Consider the following 20,337-nt stretch of genomic DNA (forward strand, 5'->3'; position numbering starts at 1 on the left):
AAGAAAGACGTTCTTGTCTGTTCGTTCACTCCTGTTGCAAGCTTGGATACTTTCATATCTTTCGGAAAAGGCGTCCGCGCCAACTCCTCAAGCCAAGCCAAGCAAAAAGGGCTTGGACCATGGAATGTTAGGGGAACAAAAAATATCCGAATTGGTAGTTAGTGATTGCCGGGAACCGAGTAATCCATCTTTTTTCTCTGTTTTCTCTACCTAGTACTCGAGGCAAGGAGGAGAAAGAATAGGAAAACCCTTTTCGAAGGTCACTAGTCGTTCTGCAAAGATCTGGCGCGACCTCTTTCTTCCAAGTCCAATTTCCTCTTGATTTCGTCGATTTCGGAAATGCATAAAGTGCTGCTTCTGGTACTGATTGCAACACTCGAGACTTTCGTAAGACCAGCAAGAACGAGTACAAGGATTACTCGCAGTGGGGTCAAAAGCAGATGCACAATCAGCACGATCCGCTTTCCCTCCTCTTGGCTCTGTGGGGTTTGTTTGATTGATCCATCACCTATGATTATTATGATTGCACTGCAGTACAAACCCTGGTCCATAACTCATCTGTTATTCCACTAGAGCTGCTGATGAAGTCTATGTTTACGTTTGAAATTGAGTGGGGGAAGAAAAAGTGTTGATCCCTTGTTGTGTATACTCATGTTCCCTGATTGCCTTGCCGTAGCTCGTATCCACTGGACAACTCGTCGTGGCTATCAACCCCTCGATTTTCAACCTCAGACACGGCAGCCTCTAAGTCTAACGTGTGAATGGGTCCTCAATTCTCTTCGGAGAGACATGCAGCACTGCTTCTTGTACTGTTTGTAGTACAAAGAGGGCAGTGAGTAGCACAGTGCTCTGCCAGGTGTTCGTTCTGAGCAGCCTTAAGAGCTCGTACACAATAATCATGATGAGATTTCTGAGATTTCTCATTCCTCGCCAACGAGATCCTCGTAGGTATTTTTCCTGGCCACTCTCCAAGATTGCAGAGAGTATTGTAGCGGAAATTTTGTCTCAATTCCATGCCCAGTGTTTCGAGGGCCAGCTGACACAGGAGTCACTGGAAGCGCATGTGTTCGTAACCTTGTAATCCTCCCTCTCACTTAAGGCCGGTTTCTCTTGCCTCTCCAACAGGCTCTGGACGCCACAACTAATATTGCTATGGACAGTGCAAAAAAGGTATTCCCTTTTTATGCATTGCAAAGCTGTCCCACCACTACAAGAAAGATCCAAAATAGACAACAACAAAAACGTTGTTGTTCCAATCAGCCTTACCAATGTTTCGAACAATACCGTCAGGTGCTTTTTTTCAAAGCGGTTCTGGCTTGGTTTGATTTTGAGCTCAGGTTCAAAACCATCCACAAAAAAACATCCCAATCATGTACGATATGCCACGTTTGGAACAACAATTTTATCTGCTTTTAAAGATATGACCCCATTGTTTGTTTCTTTGGTCGTGTTCAAGAATTGGTCCCACTTCCAAAGAAATTGGTTGGACCATTGTTGTGCTATTGTCGTTACTATTGGTCAATTAAATCAATTTCCTGAGGATTCTATGAAATTGGTCTTGATAGACCCAAATCAATCACCAGTTATGGCTTTGAATGGAAAGGTGGAACCCTGTCCAAGTCCGGGTTGAGCGTGAAGCTAAACGTGTGGCTTTTCTACTTCATTAATCATTCTATTGGAATTGTAAGTCCCTTGATGACCGATATTCGGGATTGTGAACTAAAAGAAAAGCGATATTCGTCGATCGCTACAATTTCTAACACAAATTTAGGAAAGAGTTGGTAATTGGGCATTAACGAGATGGATGAGTGTATTTTTTGTTATTTATAGTTCGGCGGTAAATAAATGTGCTTGTACGAGTATGTGTACATAAGACATGGATTGGAGCTCGTCCGCTGACAACAACATATACGTATATGTTGTAGGATGTAGTTGGGTGCTAGTGAGCGAGTCAGTAAAAGGGCATTCGTGTCGGGAGAGGGGGGGGGGCACTTTGGAGCAATTAGTACGGTTCATTACTTCATCGGATCATTTGGACGGAATAACGTTGGTCGGCGTCGGTCTCGATGTAATGCCACGTTCGTTCTTGTCGTCAATGAAGGACCAAGTAGAGACGTAGAGCTCTTGTTAGTTCCAAAGAGTAAATATCCAATGACTAGAAAACGAGAACAGAAGACAGGTCCTTGGGCAGGACTGCTACAAGACTAAGGCGCACTAACTACCGTTGTAGGATAAGTTGTAGCATTAGAAGAAGTAGCGGTAGCATAGTAGAAGTGAGTGTACTATTTATGCGTGGAACACAAAAGGGTCCGCCACGTGAATGAGACTCTCCTCGTTCCGAATCCTGCCATGGCTTTGATTTTCAATGCGGACCCAGGACTGTCGAAGGTAGTCGAGCAAGGTTACCCTACGACGGCCTGTCCCTTGGAACAATGGGAAACACTTCATCATTCGTCTCACTCTGTCTTATTGGCTTTCCTTGGCCACGAAACTTGCGACCAACAGACTGTATCATTAATCCATTTCACATGATGACTAGATCTGGTCTTAATAAGGTGATCCACTCAAGTTGGTTTTGGGACCCAGGGCTTCCTCCGCCGCCGCCCATACCATCACTTCCACCATCACCACCATAGTCTCTTTCCTCTCCATCATCTTCCTCATATCATTATCCTGGTTTTTGGGTCGCTCGGCTGAGCCCAGATGGCTCACTTGTCGATAAAGTGGGAAACTGAGTCAGTGGATCAGTCAGTCGGTCGGTCGGTCGGTCGGTGGGTCATGCGGTCGGTCGAGACTTGATCCCAAAAATAGAGACACAAGATGGCTCATTGTGAATGATAATTGGCTATTCGTAATGAATCACAAGTGATCCGACTCGAAGAGGGAAATACCTCAATTGGCAGCAGGATGCTGGCTCAGCCGAAATCATGAACAATCAAGAGGAAAGGGTCAAAGTGGTAACACGAATCTTAACCACATTGACTGATTCAACTAAAGAAGCCATTCCCTTTAACCACTAATATATTATGACTATTACTTATTAGAGCATGCTTTTTGTCCCATGTATTGACTGGCGCATTAACATGTGCAAAATTTTGGACCTTTTTAGGTAAGTTCAATTCGCCACTAAGCTTTCTTCCTTCCAATGGGTTTACAGATGTTCCTCTGCGGAAATCATGTTCGACCCTTCAAAGTCCCGCTAGATATGGATTGTCATCAATCTGTAGCAGAAAGGGAAAGTTCTTGATGTTCTCGCTAGATGGCATACTTGTTGGATCGAAATGAGGGAAGATCCCTTTCTCACAGGAGCCACCACCATCTGTGGTCTATGTCGGGATCAATTCCAATGGGGAACGAGAGGCGAGTGAACACTTTCACTCTCATTTTCCCAGGCTTAGCCAAGCCAGGGAGCGAGAGGAAGCCGGCATGCGCGCCCACTCGGCTTGTTGATGTGACGGACTGTGTGCCTAGTAGTTTCCCGGGTCTCCCTCCACCTACACACATAGCCCAACGGTGACAAAGACCTCTCGAACCCTGGCGGCTTGAGGATGTACGTACGTACATATGGTTGGTATGAAAACACCGGGTGCACATCCATGCCCAATGGACGCGCAAGTGCTACAGTACTGCATACATCCATCTACGCTGGCCGCTACAGAGCCCTTTTTGATTTCACTCATTGTAGAGGACCATCCCTGCTAGATCCTCGCACTCCCGGTTAACAGCGGTGGATGGCGGGTGGTGGGTGCCAACTTGTGGAGGGAGAATCTCGAGGTTGAGCTCAAGGGGCTCTTTGAGGAACGAGTGACGGGAAGAAATGGTAGCATTAACGGTAGTGGCTTGCATCCTTAGGATAGTACTTAAGATGGCACATGTTTTAGAGGGATCGAGAGAAATTGGGACTAGCTCTGTCCAAAATACGAGGATTGTACATCTCCTGCTACATCTTGAAAATAATGAAGCCCTTTTCTTGTGGAGGCTAATTTTGCCAGCAAAAGCGGATAAGCCAAAAGAAAACCGCTTGACCTGCAATAAGAGCAGACCTCTTCCCGCCACAGAGTTACCCCCTGCAACCCATTCTCTTTGAACGAAACTGAGCCGTTTCTTCTCTCCCGGTTTCTCCATTCGCAGAACGAGTATTGGGTCTCATCAACCCTCTTCTAAGTCGTGTATGACCGTGGTTTGCGCCTGTGCATTCAAAGGAGGCCCAGATTGGTTTCTTGTCTCTCCAGAACAGCTTTACTTTAGCGAGCCTTTTTCTGCGTTGTTCTCAGTTTGCGGGGAGTGGAGTTAGAAAAGTAGCTCAACAGCGATGCATCTCGCTCGTCGAGCACTTTCCCACGGAACAACTTACTATACTTTTTGTACACACACGGATCGATACAGAGCCATGGGACAAATAGAATCTGGTAGATTGGTAACACAAACACAGTCACACGCATATGAATGTAAAACTCTCAGAGTTCAAGCCAACCCAATTGGGGCCCTTAGTTGGCCTGACATTTTGAGCGACCAACCGGGGATGAAAGATTTTGGGGAAAAAGTCGCAGCTTCTGCCAACAAACATTGAAATACTCCACAATCAACATTGATATGGAATTGAAAATGTAACGAAATGGAACAGTCATTACCAACAAGGTTTTCCAAAAAGTGCAAATAAAATTGGTAAAAAATGCAATTAAGATGCAAAAAAGAGTAGGAAATAAGCAGAAAAATGTAGATGTTTGCAGTTCAATTTGCTATGTATGAAAGAACTAGTTGCAAAATAATGAAACAACAAAATTGAGTTAAGTAACCTAAAATTAAGCCAAAACTTCAAGAGCATGTCAAAAAAGGGTGCACAAACATTCTCTTTAAGCACTTTACTCTACTGAATGATTATAGCAGGCCTTATTTGTTAATTAAAGTGCGCCACGCATCTAAAGCCAAAAAGATTAAAGCATACTGGGTTACTACTTAAACTCTTGATACTTTGTGCAGAACAAAAGCAGATTGTGTCATGCCAAAATATTTGTGCTAAGGTCGTGTTGTGCTTGCAAGTATGCACATCATAGGAACGGAAATATGTCTTTTTTTCAAGAGATACTTTGGCCATGTATTGAAAAAAGGGAATTACTTGGAGTAGTTAGTTTTTGAAAGCTGAAAGGAAGTAATCTTGAATGGTTGTGTTGTTCAAAAAGCAAGAAAGTCACTTCATTTAAGAAAAATTGGATTTGGCACAAAAAAAGCAAATCTCATGAAAAAGTAGAAGGTAATTTTTTTCTTCTATATTTTCGAGAAAAAGTGGCAAACACTGGCGAAAACTCGGTCTTTTGAACCAAAATGGTGAAAAGTGCAACAAAATGCAAAAACACAAAATAATGCAAAAAGATTGAAAAACTGAAAAATGATGCATTTGCATTTTTTGTATAGCCCTGGCTATCAATGCTTATTACAACTAATTCCCAAGGTTTTACGCAACTGTCGACTGAAATAATTTTTGTGAGACAATTGGTACTACTTTTGTGTCCCTAGAAGAATTGCATTTTTAATCTTCGAGATGAGATTGACTTTTTCCATGTTTAGTACGTAATACAGTGTGAGCATTTACGGAGGCCAATTGCATGCGCACTCTAAGAAAGTTGTTTTTTTGATTGGCTCGCATGATTTGTTTCGTTCGATTCTTCGATTCTGAAGCGCTCAGCAATCACACATTTTGTTCCACTAGTTTCAAGAGCTCGTTTTGGATCAATTGTGAAGCTTCAACAAAGTCCTTTATTTAAGACGATCTCCCCCGAACTTTAGCGCACACTTTTTTGCTGACTTGGAGCATCCCCCATTTTCTCTTTATTTAGCTCTTCACTTTTTTGTAACCAATTGTCATCCAGGGTTCCTTGAAGCCAAAGTTTTTCGTTTCGCTCGGCAACACAATTGGCTTATCTTGGCAAGAAACGTTTGTCTGTTTTGGACGTTAATGAAGCATCGTGGGAATTCCACCGTCATTGTAGTTATTTTGACAACGCACAGCCCACTCACTCGTTATTAGGTTATTAGTGCTCTCTCATACTTTTGAAAAAATGCCGAGCACCCAGGTGACCCGTGTGTATGAGAAAAAGATTTTCCAATCATCGGAGTAGTAAGAACGCCACTAGTCTCATCCGAAATCCGATAAAGGTCTCACTCCTACTCCTACTACTGCTCCTTGAGCCCTTGTTGAGAGTCTCAAACCGGGATTTTGTGCCCTGGGGACAGCTCGCTCCGCATGAAGGGATTTTCTCAGCCTTGTGGCCGATTCCCGGGAAAATCTGCGAGTACTTGGATGGCGACTATGTAGTCCATGTACCCACCACCACCACCGTAATATTCTTCCCCTTGGGAGTATTGTCGTGCTAAATTCAACCACGGCGAAGGACATCATGGTCAAACGACCCCGTTTACCGCTCAAGTCCAGCTTACTTTCGAGGAGTCTCTCAAAAGCTCACACACAGCTCCAGTCACTTATTCTAAAGGTATGGCATAGAATATACAGGACACTGTACACACGGCAGCAATACTGTCGCCCAATTGCAAACCCAACTTTCTTTAAAAAGGTCCTTTCCTTTTTTTGTAATATGTTCAACCATTTTGGTCAGTCATGAAAGGGGACTTGAAATAAGAACGTGACAAACCGAATGCCAAATCCAGTTCGTCTTTGTACTCAAAAAGTAGTTTTTGACATTTACGATACCGCTGGTGGTAAGGGCGGCTTTACACTAGCTTGGAAAACCGAGATTGAATCCGGTTTGAGGATGACAGTTGGAGTAGTGCTGGGGCGAGTCCGGCAAAAGTCTTGAGTTCAGCTAAGGACTACAGTCTTTCACAGTACTCAAACTCGTCCCAGCACTACGTACGTAATCCTACTTCAATCCTCAAACTGGATTCAATCTCGGTTTTCCATCCTAGTGTAAAGCCGCCCCAACAGATACGTCAAAGAGTAAAATGTTTCAAGGTCAAAGGGTGAAGATCAATTTGAAACTTTAGGACTAGCTCACTTCCGCGTTCACTTTATTAAGAACGGGGTCCATTTTTTCGAATACCTAGTATGATAAAATAAGCCGAGAATATGCCGAAAGACACGATAATCAATGCTCCTATTGAGTGATCTTGACTTCATTTGAATGAAACCCATACCTACAATAGACATTAGGATATTATGCATGAGGTATGCGCCAAAAGTTTCGGTGTACTATGTGGCTGCGCGTTTCTAGGTTAAATGATCCAATGAATTTGTTGCCCTCATCTCTTTGGCTGTGAGTCTGTCTTGATGACCGATTCGTTAATGTTGCCGTTTTGGACGTGCAGTAAATGGTCCAAGCTTGCAAAGCAATGTATGTAGTTAAGAATAGAAAGGCCATTTCTGACGTTCCAAGTGGCAAAGCATCCAACCAACTCCCGCCATGAGTGACCTCAAACCAACCCCGAGAGAGATGAGTAACAAATAGTCCTCGTTTATTAGATGAAGGCAATTATCACTCCCTCTCTGATCCTTTGTGAGCCCTTACATTCAGGCGGGTCTTCAGGGAGAAGCTGTAAAGATCTTCCACCGATTTTCTGACTAGAGGGAAAAGACCAACAACGCCATGGAGACCTGCTCGGATCTGAAGGCCAAGCTAGCCACTTTTTGCTTTCAAAGCAAACCAAATTGAAGTTGTTGTGGTTGTTGCAGTGTTTTTGTGATCATGTTATGCCCTGATCTATAGTCACTCTGCCAGGCACGGATACGTACACTCGTATTGTTCTCGGCTATTTGTGATATTGGCACATCTGTAAGGCTTCTTTTTTCTTGTGGCTCAGCTGAACGGCTGCCCTAGCGTATATGTACAAAGTCTTGAAGACTGTTTGGTTGCGGTTGGCCTTTATTCCAAAGTTCTAATCAGCCACAGTAAGAACGAATGGTGCTTACAGTCTGTGTTGGCGCTGTTCAAATTGAATATTTGTGGTTTCGGTGGGCAAATTATTGCAGGCTTAGCGCAAGTGTGCCCAGAGAAAGAAGAAGAAGACCTCGCCCAAATACCACGCTCGGAGGCCTTTCCCGTAATTAATTGGGGAAAAGATAATCTTCTGTGCCCGTTCCAAGTCGTACAATGTCGTACACTACGGTAAAGGTGGCGTCCGTGAAGGCCACTCGCGCTTCAAAAAGGCCTCGCCCTGTCTGGCAATGAATTCGCATGTGAGGCTCAAATACGTTTCAGCCCAAACCTTGAGTTATTTTTGGCCTTGTTGTTTACCTGCTGTTCCCGAATGGCAAGTGAGAAGCGAAGCGAGTGTACGTACTTTGCTGAGGGCCCCATAGATATTCATCTGCACTTTTGGGACGCCGATCATAATAACGCAACCGACCAAGAGGTGTTTTCACTACACAATAGGACAAGGAAGAGATAGGGCTCACCTTGCTCGAGTGTCAGTGCTTTGCTGTCGGTGATCCTGGTACCATCGGAAGCGACCATGAGTAAGCGAGTGAGTGAGTGACTGACAGACTGAGGCGAGTGAGTGGCTGCTGCTGAACCAAGGCCGGCTGATGTAAATTTGCAAAGGTTTCTTTTCGTGTCGATGATGGTCTTTGGCCAGACCCTCCGTGGCCAGACCTTGCTTGGCCTCTTTTCAAAGACCTGTGATTACGTTCGTTCATTCCACCGTCATTTGGTGTCGATTGGTAGATCAATCAAGTGAAACTTGAATGATTCACGTGAATACGTATTGCCCAAGGCTGAAAACGGGAAGCAGACTTGACGGGTGGTGGTTGAGGTGGTGGTGGTGGGCGTTGAGCGACGTCAAATTGGCTCTCGTCTTGAGAGATGGGATATATTTGAACCGAGCGAACGACGTCGACGACGATAATGAGGATGATGATGATGATGATGTGTTGTCGGTACTTCACTTGGTGGTCATGGTGAACGTGTACCCGAGTGATCGATCTCCTCGACCACCCGAGGTCAAAAGACCGCCCAAGCTCGGGAAGACGAAGAAACAAAACAGTGTGATTGGAAGCATTTTGGGATCCGCCTTTGAGCCCAGAACCAAACTCAATACCGAATCCAGGGAGTTTGGCTCACTTTCCGAAGATGGTGGAGGCTTTGATTTTCAGCTCCAGCAACAACTTCGTCAACAGTCCATCGATGATGGCGTTATTCTTTGTCCGTGGTAAGCCACTTCAGAATTACGGTTAGGGTAACGTGGGTCCGGCGTTATTTAGTAGACGATAGTACGAAGGCTTAGCCATACTTCCTTCATCAAAGAGATAATCTTTAGCGACCGCTAATTCTCACCTCCGAAATAACGGGAATCATGATTAATCAAAAACCTTCTCGACCGATTCCCCTGAAGACCACTCAGAAGGATCTGAAAGCAAGCTTCGGTTTAATCCATTGGCTAGATTGCTCGACATGGCCATGAATATTAAGCACCACCTAAAAGCCATCCAAGTAACACGAGAACATAAGTCAAGCTCTCCTCCTCTAGAGATTGAAAATATGGTTTGAGCTCGTGGATAGCTTGTACCATGGTCATTTTGGAGCTCCTTGCGGTGGTCTGCCTCTGCGCTCTCGCAAGCTCAAGGATAGACCCTGAACTAAAGTGTGGGACAAAGTACCGTAATGACAACATTATCACTTTGGCGAGTCTTTCAGACTACTTCAAGTACCAACCAACCGAATCCAAGGCAAGGAAGGCTTTTACCATGACCCTGGTTCCATTTCTTGAGGCGAGGAAGTGAGCTCAGTTTACTTTCTCTTTTCGCTTTATCGTATCGCCCTCGACGAAAGTCAGGGAGCATTTGAATATGTCCACCATGGTCACTAAAGGGAATCGCTTCACTCGTACGTTACATAAGCTAACCGCTCCCCCACAGTATTTGGACAATCGAGCGCCAAAAAGTCGCCGATGGGAGTGCCTCAATGGGTGTACATATTGAATTTTCCTAAAGTGGTTACTTTATCCAATATTTGTGCTCTATTAGAGGACCCTATTCCGGGCATGGTGCCAGCCGCTCGCCCTTGAGATCTGTTGAATACCGGCTGTGCTGTTCCTCCGCGGTAGTACACATACCCACTTATGCTTTACAGTTCTGTAGAACGTCCGTCTGTAGTGTAGGCTAGCTATGTATTGTATGTGATGTGTGTGTATTTTAGTTATGGCTTGGCGGCGACTGACTCACCCTACCACCACCACCACCACCACAGCCACTTCGATTTAGCCATACAGCCATATCGCCACTTGATTCTGTGTTGCTGTGTTGAGGCTGAAACAAGATCCTGCATCCCTGAATTGTTCGAGCATTGGCGTCGGCGTCGTTAGAGGAGTAGACGTGGTTGGTGGTGTAAGCCGTGATGGTGGTGTTGGTGTTGGTGGGGGTCGAGGCTCTGGAGGCGTCGCAGACGCTCACCTCGCTCGGTCTCTATTCTTGCCGTCTGTCCCCAGCACAGCTCTGGTGGTTGGGCTATGTTCCCTCAATTCCTCCCTCGAATAAAGAGACGCATAGCCAGGAGATGAGGAGGAGAAAGAGGGAAAGACCACGAAGACTTCTTCTTCTTCGTCTTCTTCCTCCTCCTTCTACTACTCTTCCTCTTCCCTCGACATGGATGATGCCTCTTTTCGTGGAACAACCCAGTCAGAGCGAGTCGAGGGCCTTGGTCTTTCCCATTAATGGGTCCTTCACGTGGTGAACGCCCGTTCAAGCTTCGGAGACTTGGATTTGTTCAAGGGTGGTATTCGAGTTAAATAGATGTGCCCAGTTAATCTGCGCAAAACCCAAGCTTGGCCTGGTTTGGTCCTAGCCGCCCCAGAGTGAGTGAAATCAACAATGTTTGGTGCTTCTTTGTTTTGGCTTGTCACTCGAAAGCCTCCATCGGCAACGAACTCACCACTCACTCGTTGGTGCGCTCAACAAGGGATTCGCTTTTGATCTCGTTCACTCGCACCCAGCTTCTCTCTTTCTCACATGTTGAGGTGAATGGATAGATCGTGTGTATGAGCATTGTGGCTTGTCTCCGTGTTCGTCTTCCTTCACATCCTCCTCCTTCTCCACTTTCGCCTCCTTCGTTTTCTTCCCCTGTGATCCGCTGATAAAGAGTGGAACGAGACCCTGAACACGAAGATGAGGAACAAGAGAAGTATGATGGTGCCAACTTGGAGGAATAGAAGTGATATCGCCAACAGAGATACTCCTCGAGGTTGTTGTCCTTGCGGTGTTCAAGCTCTCAAATCTCAGAACGATGCTGCCCACAACAAATAGAAATCCTCCAAGGAGTAACGACGAATAAGTGGTGAGGCGTTTGCCAGCGTTCCGTCGGTGCGTGCTGCTGCCACTTCATACTTACGTGATCGCTTATGGCCTATCAAGTATTAAGTGAGAACTCACCTGGCCCCTCTTTCCAAGAGGGGAGAAGTGTTGATGGGGATTAAAAGTCACAGAGCAGTGCTTAGTTGTTCCACGTGCTGGATTGATTGAGGGTAAAAACGATCCCTTCTTCTCCTCCTTCTACTCGTCCAAGGTGTTGGTGATCCTAATCACTGTTTAGGGGGAACACGTGGTAGCCGAGTGCGTCCAATGTTCAGTTCCATGTCATTGTTCCTTACGATTGCAGTACCTGGCCTTGGGAGCCCCCCTACGATAGGTGCAGTTCTCCGACTTGGTTCTGACTTCTTGTTCCATTTTTCCCATGCTCGAGATGGATGTTCCAAGTCAACAGTCCAGCCGCGTCCATCACCAAAACCGTGCAATGCCACGCCGAGGTCGAAATGCGGCCAGGGAGGGTCGTAGTTGACAGGTCATCAGCATGTGCCAGCTTTATGCATCCACAAAGACCGAAAATAAACACCCAGAGCTTCTTCGCCCTGTCATCTCCCCACAATGATTTGTTGACTCAGACCCACAGTGGAGGTACACAGTGTTATTGTTTTTCACGAGATCCAAAGTTGGCTTCCATGGAAGTCCGATTTGTCCACATGCAGTACATGTCAAACATTCCCATCCCAGGATCTTGCCAGCGCCATCCGCCAATGTGAAGGATGAACGAGATCGGTTCCCGGGCTTGGCTGCGGGTGAATCTCTCGGTTTTTGCTGCTCAGTGGGGCAAAAGTGAAAAAAAATCCCTGCAATGTACATGTGATAGTTTTTGCAACCCACATTTGTAGCTCCAACACATATCGGGTGTACTAGAATTGTCACCCTAAGCCAGCTCGAGCTCTGTAGTGCTGCAGTGCCATTGTCTTCCAAAGCTATGGCCAAACCAACACATAATATTCTCTTCTCCTGAAAAAGAAACGACTTCACAGATTTTGTTGTGCAGTGTTGTCGGTTTTTAGTTCGTCTCGTTGTGTGAAACAAAGTGTTCGTTTGTTTGAAAATGGCCAGCATAGCTGGCCTCTATGGTGGTTTTGGAACTAACCAGGAGGATGGAAGTGGAGGCAGGAACCTGTTCTCGCGATTCAAGAAAGATATTATCAAAGAACAGGCCGAAGAGCGACGGAAGCAAGCGGAGAAAGATGTGTAAGAGCTCAGGGCGATTTGTCATATTTTTGAGTAATGTTCTTATTTTTTCTTTCTATTTGAGACCAAATGCATTCACATCGCATGCGATGGTAATCTTTTCTTCCTCTTCTGGATGTTTGAGGATAATCTAGGTGTAGGTAAAGATGGTTTGTATCCTTTCAGGATATTCAGGTGTAGGATGTTTCCTTGTCGATGCGTACAATCCCAGGTTAAAAAAACTGAACCCGATCCCCTGCTTCCATTGCTTTCTATTGTATATCAGCTGTAACAAATACCTTAACACGTTCAGAGATAATTTGACTTCATGACCTTGGAGAAGCTCTTGAAACGTTCATGCTTCTGCTTTGGTCGAGATTTATAAGCATTGAAATTCTCTTTGAATCTGTGATGTCGTGACTGAATTACCTACTTAGCCTGGATTTGGTTTCCTTCTCGTGCAACATGTTGAATTCTCGAAGCGAAAAGGTTTGTACGATTCAATAGTTCAACTCCAGCGCCGACAGCTTCGCACGTGGAACCAATTTGAGAAAACTCATTTCCTTTTTCCAATGCTTGGTCGTGTGCGAACACCCAAGATCTCGTGCCCAAATCGGCCCAAATCGGCCCAAAGAGGAGATACATTGAAATTTTGAACAATTAGCATAAAGCCCGCCTTCTCATTAAGAAGTCAATCTGGAAACGATTCTCCCCTCCAGAGTGACTTTGATACCAACGTTGGTTCTACAATCAACATACTGCATGCACCAACATACTACATACCCAAACTAGAGGGTGAATGCTTCGAGCTCACTGCCAAAGCTCTCGTTCCGCAAAACTGACTAGCGTGACATTCACAACCCGGCCGTTTTGTAGGGGGAGGATGGGATGACAATATTCCGTTCCGGATGCATTGTTCCATGTCATCTTGATTTACATCTGGCATTCTTCGAGTAACTGCTACTGTTCCATTGAATGCCATGTAAGACGACATATACAATATAACATCTCTTGATCGTGCTCCTGTTGGCCAGGGATTCCCAAGAAGAACGGGAATCAATAGCGTGCCCGATTGAGATGACAAGGTAGAATTCCTTTCATTGAGTGAACTCAATATGCTAACGGCGATAAGTCTTATTCATCATATCTCGACTCTCACTTACACATTCCCACTTGCATATTAGAGTATCTGGCCCAAAACATCGAGAGAAAGCGGCCTTATGCTCGTAAAGCCAACCCCAAAGCTCGTGCTACAATACGTACTTCGATTCGGATGTGTGTTGTTGACGTTTGGCTTTAACGTGGGACACATGGAGACCGAACAAACCTTGAGGGTTTCTATTCCAAAGGTGTTGAGCATTAAAGAACTGAGCAGGAAAGATAAACAGAATGCAAATGTGACGGGAAATCGATCCTCTTAATGCCTACATGTGTGACCATTCTGTGTCACTCAATTGCTTGAATGTTCCAAACACACCACAGTTGATGGGGAAGCATATGGATCGAAACAAACACAAATCCTGTTTTGTAAAGCTCGACAATAAAACATAACTTTATTTGCATGTTGAAAGGGAAAATATTATAATTTAGGATTAAAAAGAGAGAGGAGAAGAGTGACGTCTGGAATAACAGGGCTCATAAATGAAACCGACGCATTACGAATGGACTGGTTGAGATGCCTGACCTGTATCATTTTGCCTTTTCGGCCATTTCGGCAATGGTAAAGAAGCTCATGGCCCAACAAGTACGGGTACAATACGTAAAGGAAATCGACCGATCATTATAAATAATGAACTATCATTCTCTCTCCTTTTAGGTAAGTTTGTTGGCTCATGAAAAGACGCAAGGAGGAGGAGGTTCATTCTTCCATCGGAAATGGAACTTTTCCAGTTTCCATGGAACGGCGATCTTCTCTTCATTTTAGTGAATGACCACCGGTTGAAAGAATGCAACCTTTTTATGCCCCCTTTTTCTCTCTCTCTCTCTCTCTCTCTCTCTCTCTCTTGTTTTCTTTCTTTCTGTCTGTCTCTCTTTTTTTCTCTTTTTCGTTCTTTCGCTCGGTTGTTTTGCTTCTGGTGGGTTCATTCTAAATATACGTATTGTACTAGCTTGTACGTACTCTACATGGGAGAAGGCTTGTTCCTCCTTCGTTCTTTTTTCCCCTTTTTTTCCTTTCCACTAAGAGAGGTTGAGTAGGTGAGATAATGAGGAACCATATTTCTTGTGGGCTTAACTTCAAGGAAGAAGGTGGTGGTATCCTTTAGGCTCTTCCACTTTCCGCTAAAACAACAACTACCATACACATAAGTCTAAGTGAAAATATATATACCCAGCTGAACAAAGAGTAAGCCAGATAGACTAGCTACGTGTACAGTGCCACCAACTGCCACCCATCCAAACCCAAGTATCAAAACTTTGCAAAGCGCTCAGTGATCCCACCCATCAGTCACTCACACAGAGCACTATTGTACTGTACTGGTTTTCTCTGGAATCGCTTTGATTCTTGAGTATGAGATTCGGTAGTAGATTTTGGATTTGGTTCCTGTTCATCGTTTCACATCTGGAAATACTTTTACTCTTGCAATGAAGCTTCGTGTTGAATCTGAAGAAATTTGATTTGACAAATATTAAAGCCATCACAAAATTAGGGCGATTCATTATGCATTTTGAACTATTAATGAAAAAAAAGCTCAAAAGTTAGATGGTTGAGTTGGAAAGCTAAGTGAGGATTTCCATCAAAGCAGTTTCCATGATCATATAGTGCTGAGTAATCAATAAGTAATTAATTTGGTGTTTGAATTATTCTGTTGCTCATTTGGGCAAAACATTGGTTGAACTATCTTTTTTCAATGACCTCTTGTACTTCAATTTCATTGACAAAAAAATAGACCTCGCTGGAAATTGAAAACCTGTTAAAACAATAGCTTTCAGCTGTTTAGTTTTTCCATTCATTCCCTACTTTATTCAATGGGGAAAAAATATCAAGTATTTCATTTGTAATGCATTCTTTACAAATTCCTCCCAAAGAGTAAAAGCCACTAGAGAACTCTTGCTCGTCTCTACATTCAGGGCCTTTACTTCTCACCAGACTCTACAGTGAAATAATCATTCGAAACTAATATGACGGGTTATTAGCCCCAATCTTACAAATAGTTGGGATTGTCGTGCCCATAAGCATATTATTATTGAATTATGAAGACTAACTCAAGCAAGCCGATAACGAAGGAACAGGTATACAACGACAATCCTTCTTGAACTGAGCTTAGAAATGGCAACGGCTCGTTTTCCCTTAATGAATTTGGAACAACCTCTTTGGGGGGTTGAATTTTGCCTCGTAGCTTCCCATGTTCCTACGGATTGTCTGACATGACATAAATAAGGCATGACAAATGGTTGAATCCCGCACCCGACTCCCAACTGGCCCCACCAAGATACTCTCAGCATCAATTCGACGATTTCTCAGCTCGTGTCAGAATGGATCGGAGGCAATTGCGACTGTCGAAACGAGTTGCGAAAACTTGGATTTTCATTCAACGAGGCTCGTGTGCGACGAGTGTAGTACCCAAATGAAGAAAAAACGTGCGGTGGATTTCTGCTCGTGGTGGAAAACGAATGGCCTTGGTTATGGAGGGATTTCACTCTCTTTTTGAACCACTTCAATAAGTGCAATCGAATGGAGCTTCTCTTTGACTTGGTTGAGGGGGAAAGAAGCAATTCCCTAGTACATTAGTAACGTGAGTTCCGCTCCATTCAGTCGACTCGGTAGTTATTTCCTGAAAGAAAAAAAGTCGAACTTGTGCGAGGGAAGTATTGCCGATATGCCAAACTTTCTGATCCGGTTCACTTTGAGACGACGAGTTGAGTAGTAGGCTCTGCTGTCAGTGATTTATAAAGCTTTCTTTCTCTTCTTCAAAATGGGCCCCAGCGACGCGTCCAAAGAGAGGAAGGAACACATAGCTTCAAAGATCAGGATTCCCCCAAATGGATGCAGAGTATTTGAAAAACTTTTCCTGCTTTCTCCTGCACGTAAACGACCGAAAGGGCCTCTTTTTATGTAGAAGCTCAAATCAAATATGGATCTATGATGGAACAAACTCGAACCTTTGGACTTTGGTTGGAAGTGGGCTTTGCCTTCAAATCTCATACCCTTCACTTTCCAACATTAAAGTTCCCCAAGTTTGAAGTCAAGTCGTCAAGAGTGGTCGCTTTTCGGGTTGTGATGCTGAGCACCAGTGGTCGAGTTTCAACTGGATTGATATTGGAGGGCATTTCCTCAACATTTGGGGGGGGGGGCTCATTTTGACACCAATAACTCGCCTCAATACGAATTGTCTCATGTTCCTGATCTGATATGAATTAATACAATCCAAACACTTGCAAGGTTACTTCATGGTTTGAAGAAGATCCAGCAATTGTCCCAATCAGTTTCATTGGACAGCACTTGGGATGAGTAGAGGTCCGCCCTCCTTTTCCTGCCCATTTCCTTCCCCCTTCTTGTCTTATAATTTTTGGCGATTGTGGTGTTTCCTGTTGTGGTGTGTCTTGTTGTCGCCCTCCACTGGCACTAATATATTTTGAGGTGAGTCCATTCTAAGATAAGAAAGTTTTTAAGTGGTCTTTTCAGTGTTGATCCCGGTTCCCTTTTGGGCTCATTCTTCTATCTTGGAGAGTGTGGGTGGGCGTGTGTCTGTGGATATCCCGCTTTTCGAGGGTCTTTCTTGCAAAGGCTAAGACTACGTACGTACGTCAGTACGTTTCTTGAAGGACCAAGGCACATTTCAACGAGAATTGCTCCTCTTTTGCTTGGGTGAAAACCCTATTCAATTCTGGTTTACCAGAAATAAGTGGAACGGAGACGAGTTGTCTTTGGACCCAATTCTAAGCTCTTGGGGTCGTTCTTCTTTAGTGTCTCAAGAGTGGAGCCCAACTAAAAGTTGAACCTTCTCGCAAATTTCTTGGTTCCTTTATTTTTCTTTGCCGTGGGAGACATTTTTTGTAACCGTTTCAATCAATTTTAAAAAACTTTCTTACTCAAATACGAACAAGGGTCTCTGATGGATTGGACTACAAAGCCTATCAAACATCTCAAAGACGGATGTTAAGCTGATGGTTGGCGTTTAATACATTTTCAACTAGGGCGGAGTACCACTGAATGTATCACATACAGTGCTTTGATGTTATGATACGTGGCTGGATACGCGTGATAAAATGTGCGGCAATGATGGTTGTTGTAGCATGTACAGTCCAATAGAGGTTGTTCGTCGTTTCTCCCGATTTCGTTTCTCTAGAGAGACTTTTGTGGCCTCGTTTTGAGTTCCTTTTTTAACAACCAATAGCGAGGTCTGGACCTCACATTGGCTACAGCAGCCATAGCTTCTAGATAGTAAAAGAAAAGATGAGGGACTCTGTGGACCAAGAAATTGGACCAACTCTTTGACAAGGGGGCCACGGCATTTTATGAGCCTTTTGTGTCCGCAATTACTTAAGTTTAGCACAAATATTGAATAAAGCCGCTTGTTAATGCTTGTCCTTGTCACAAGCTCGCTCTTGGAAGCACTTGTCTACATGCACGCCATAAAAAGGCAGATATATGTATATAAATATATACATCGTATGTGGCATTTGCAAGGTGCCTTGTCAACTCCAATTGGCGTTGTTCTTAGCCAAATCAACTAAAGTTCGAAGGGAACCGATGTCGCAAGTGTTTCATTTTGCTTCCTGTCCCCTGCAGTTCTTCCCGTGTGAAAGCTTAGCACTTGTCAGTGCCAAACGGTGTGGTCAAGTTACCCGTCGCACATCGTAGTGGAAAGGAGGGCAAAAAAAGTGAGACTTCATTGGCTAACTCATGAGATGACCCAGAAGCCATGCGAACAAACGAAAGAACGAGCGAAGACCTCTTACCTCTTCACCGTTTCAACCATGAACGTGTACGTCAAGTAGCAGGGTAGGTGAGTGGGTGGTGCATGCTTCATACCGCAACGACGGGATTGGGCACACGAGCAAAGTTTCTATTGCCTTTTTCTTCACACCCGCCGTGACCAGGGCTTTCAGTGAAAACGTGTGGTCCAGGCATGTTTCGGGAACGGGGCGACTGGCTAGCTAGCAAGCTGGCTTGCAAGCCAGAACACTAGAATGGTGAGCACCAATGAGGGGTCATTTTGAAGAGGACTAAAACAATTGTTCGCTTTGGGAAAGACAGACTATCATTCCGGTCCTGCCCAAGGCGGCCAGAGGGACTGTCACCTTTTCTTTACGATCAAGCTTGTCCCCGATACGTACCGTACGCCAAAAGTTAGAATGCAGTCATTGATGTGAGGGAGGAAGGTGTCCCTCAGATGAAGAGCTTCAGAAGGAACGTGGAACAACATTGGAACACGCGCTCAACAGATCCCATCATTCTCATGCATGCCTGTCAGTAGACAGGTGAACGAGGTGAACAAACATCAACAAAGGCGAACAGAACGCCCCCGCCAGCTCCTTTCGCCCGTTCGTGTGTCGTTCATTACTACAGCATACTACTACAGTATGTGCGGAGGTTATTCAGTTCCAAGGGCCGACCTCGAATCGCCTGGAGGCTCTTTTGTCCACTACGCAACATGACCAAAACGTGTAGGGCTACGGGCACAGCACTGACTGAACTCACTACCGGTCCCACTAATCCCAGTGGTTCGAACAGCAGTGGCAATACCTTTTTACTGCTACTACGTAGGCACACCTCTTCTTCTTGTTCCTCCTCGGCCTCTTTCATTTCAACGAAGGTCATGTAATGTTTGGTGATCCTTACGGGACACACACGCGCGCACATACGTACACGCATACACCCAAACACACGTTTTGGAGCGACTTGGACTGGCATGAGGCCGAAAAGCCTCAGAACTAAGAAGGACGATTTGACTCTCGCAGTTGCCCTAATAAAGCGGTGGGAGCATTCATTGGGACCTTTTTGATTTGTAATGTGGGAACCTTCAGATCCGAGTGTGTGAAGTTCTTAGTGATTGAACGAGCAAATATCGCAAACTATCCATGGCTCCATTGGTTTCTCATGATAAGCGCCCAGCATTTCTTGCAACGCCTTTTCCTCATTGTGACACCAATCATTGGAACCGTTAAATGTTCACTTACTTATCCTTTCTTGTTCCAATCAGTCGCTTAGACCCTGATCTTGAGGCTTCGTTAACATCAGTGATCAAGAAAAGCTCGGAGTTGTCCCAAGGATCTTAAAGGTCTTCACGGATGTGTGAATGTGTCAACGTGCAGGTCAAGTGCTTTAACAGTTCAATCTTGGTCTCTGAGGCCATGGCCTTTAATTGTCCACGCACATCTCAGTTTACATTCGTTAGTGTCGGTGCGAGTCCCTTTGTGTCGTTTATTCTCGAAGAGAGAAATTATTATACGTCACTTGACTGACACCGTGAGCATCGTGTCCCTGGGGACAGTACAATTGATGAATGCCAGGCGTAAGGAGATGGAAAGGAAGACAAACTCCCATCTGTTTCACTCAGATTAGCTTCACAAGATAGTTTGAATCATTGGGGATCAGCCTGACTCAGTTGCTCAAGTCAAAGAACGGGTGCTCAACTCAGTGAGGTTGTTTGAGTAAATCATCAATTTGGTCCGTTCTCTTTTGAACAGGAGAAATGGACGTCTTTCATGATGAGACAGAGTTGTCCTCGGGCCGGTCGTCATTGTGGTTGGCGAATAATGTGTACACTCGATACTGTATCTACTGGCTTGTACTCTCTCGAAGAGAAAGAGGAGGCCTCTTCTCATCCTTGACATGAAATGAATAGACCCATCACAATGACATGCGACATGGTCGGAGCAAGTTATTTTCTCAAGGCTGTGTATGAGAG

At 44.7% G+C, this 20,337-nt stretch overlaps 1 protein-coding gene across 7 annotated transcripts in view; it reads left to right on the forward strand.

The window, feature by feature from the left end:
• LOC131877760 (potassium voltage-gated channel protein Shaker-like) overlaps window positions 1-20,337 on the forward strand; it is a 108,285-nt gene that overhangs the window by 61,611 nt on the left and 26,337 nt on the right. Inside the window, exon 1 of one of the 7 annotated variants that reach the window (XM_059223531.1) lies at window positions 8,323-9,159. The exons of 5 other annotated variants lie outside the window; for them this stretch is intronic. In XM_059223531.1, the coding sequence (XP_059079514.1) occupies window positions 8,696-9,159 (464 nt within the window). In that variant the 5' untranslated portion in view covers window positions 8,323-8,695. Of the gene's footprint in view, window positions 1-8,322; window positions 9,160-12,098; window positions 12,506-20,337 lie in introns of those variants that run through there. One more of the 7 variants, XM_059223536.1, reaches the window with a different exon arrangement.

The sequence above is a fragment of the Tigriopus californicus genome, chromosome 3, assembly GCF_007210705.1.
Source record: "Tigriopus californicus strain San Diego chromosome 3, Tcal_SD_v2.1, whole genome shotgun sequence".
NCBI lineage: Eukaryota > Metazoa > Arthropoda > Copepoda > Harpacticoida > Harpacticidae > Tigriopus > Tigriopus californicus.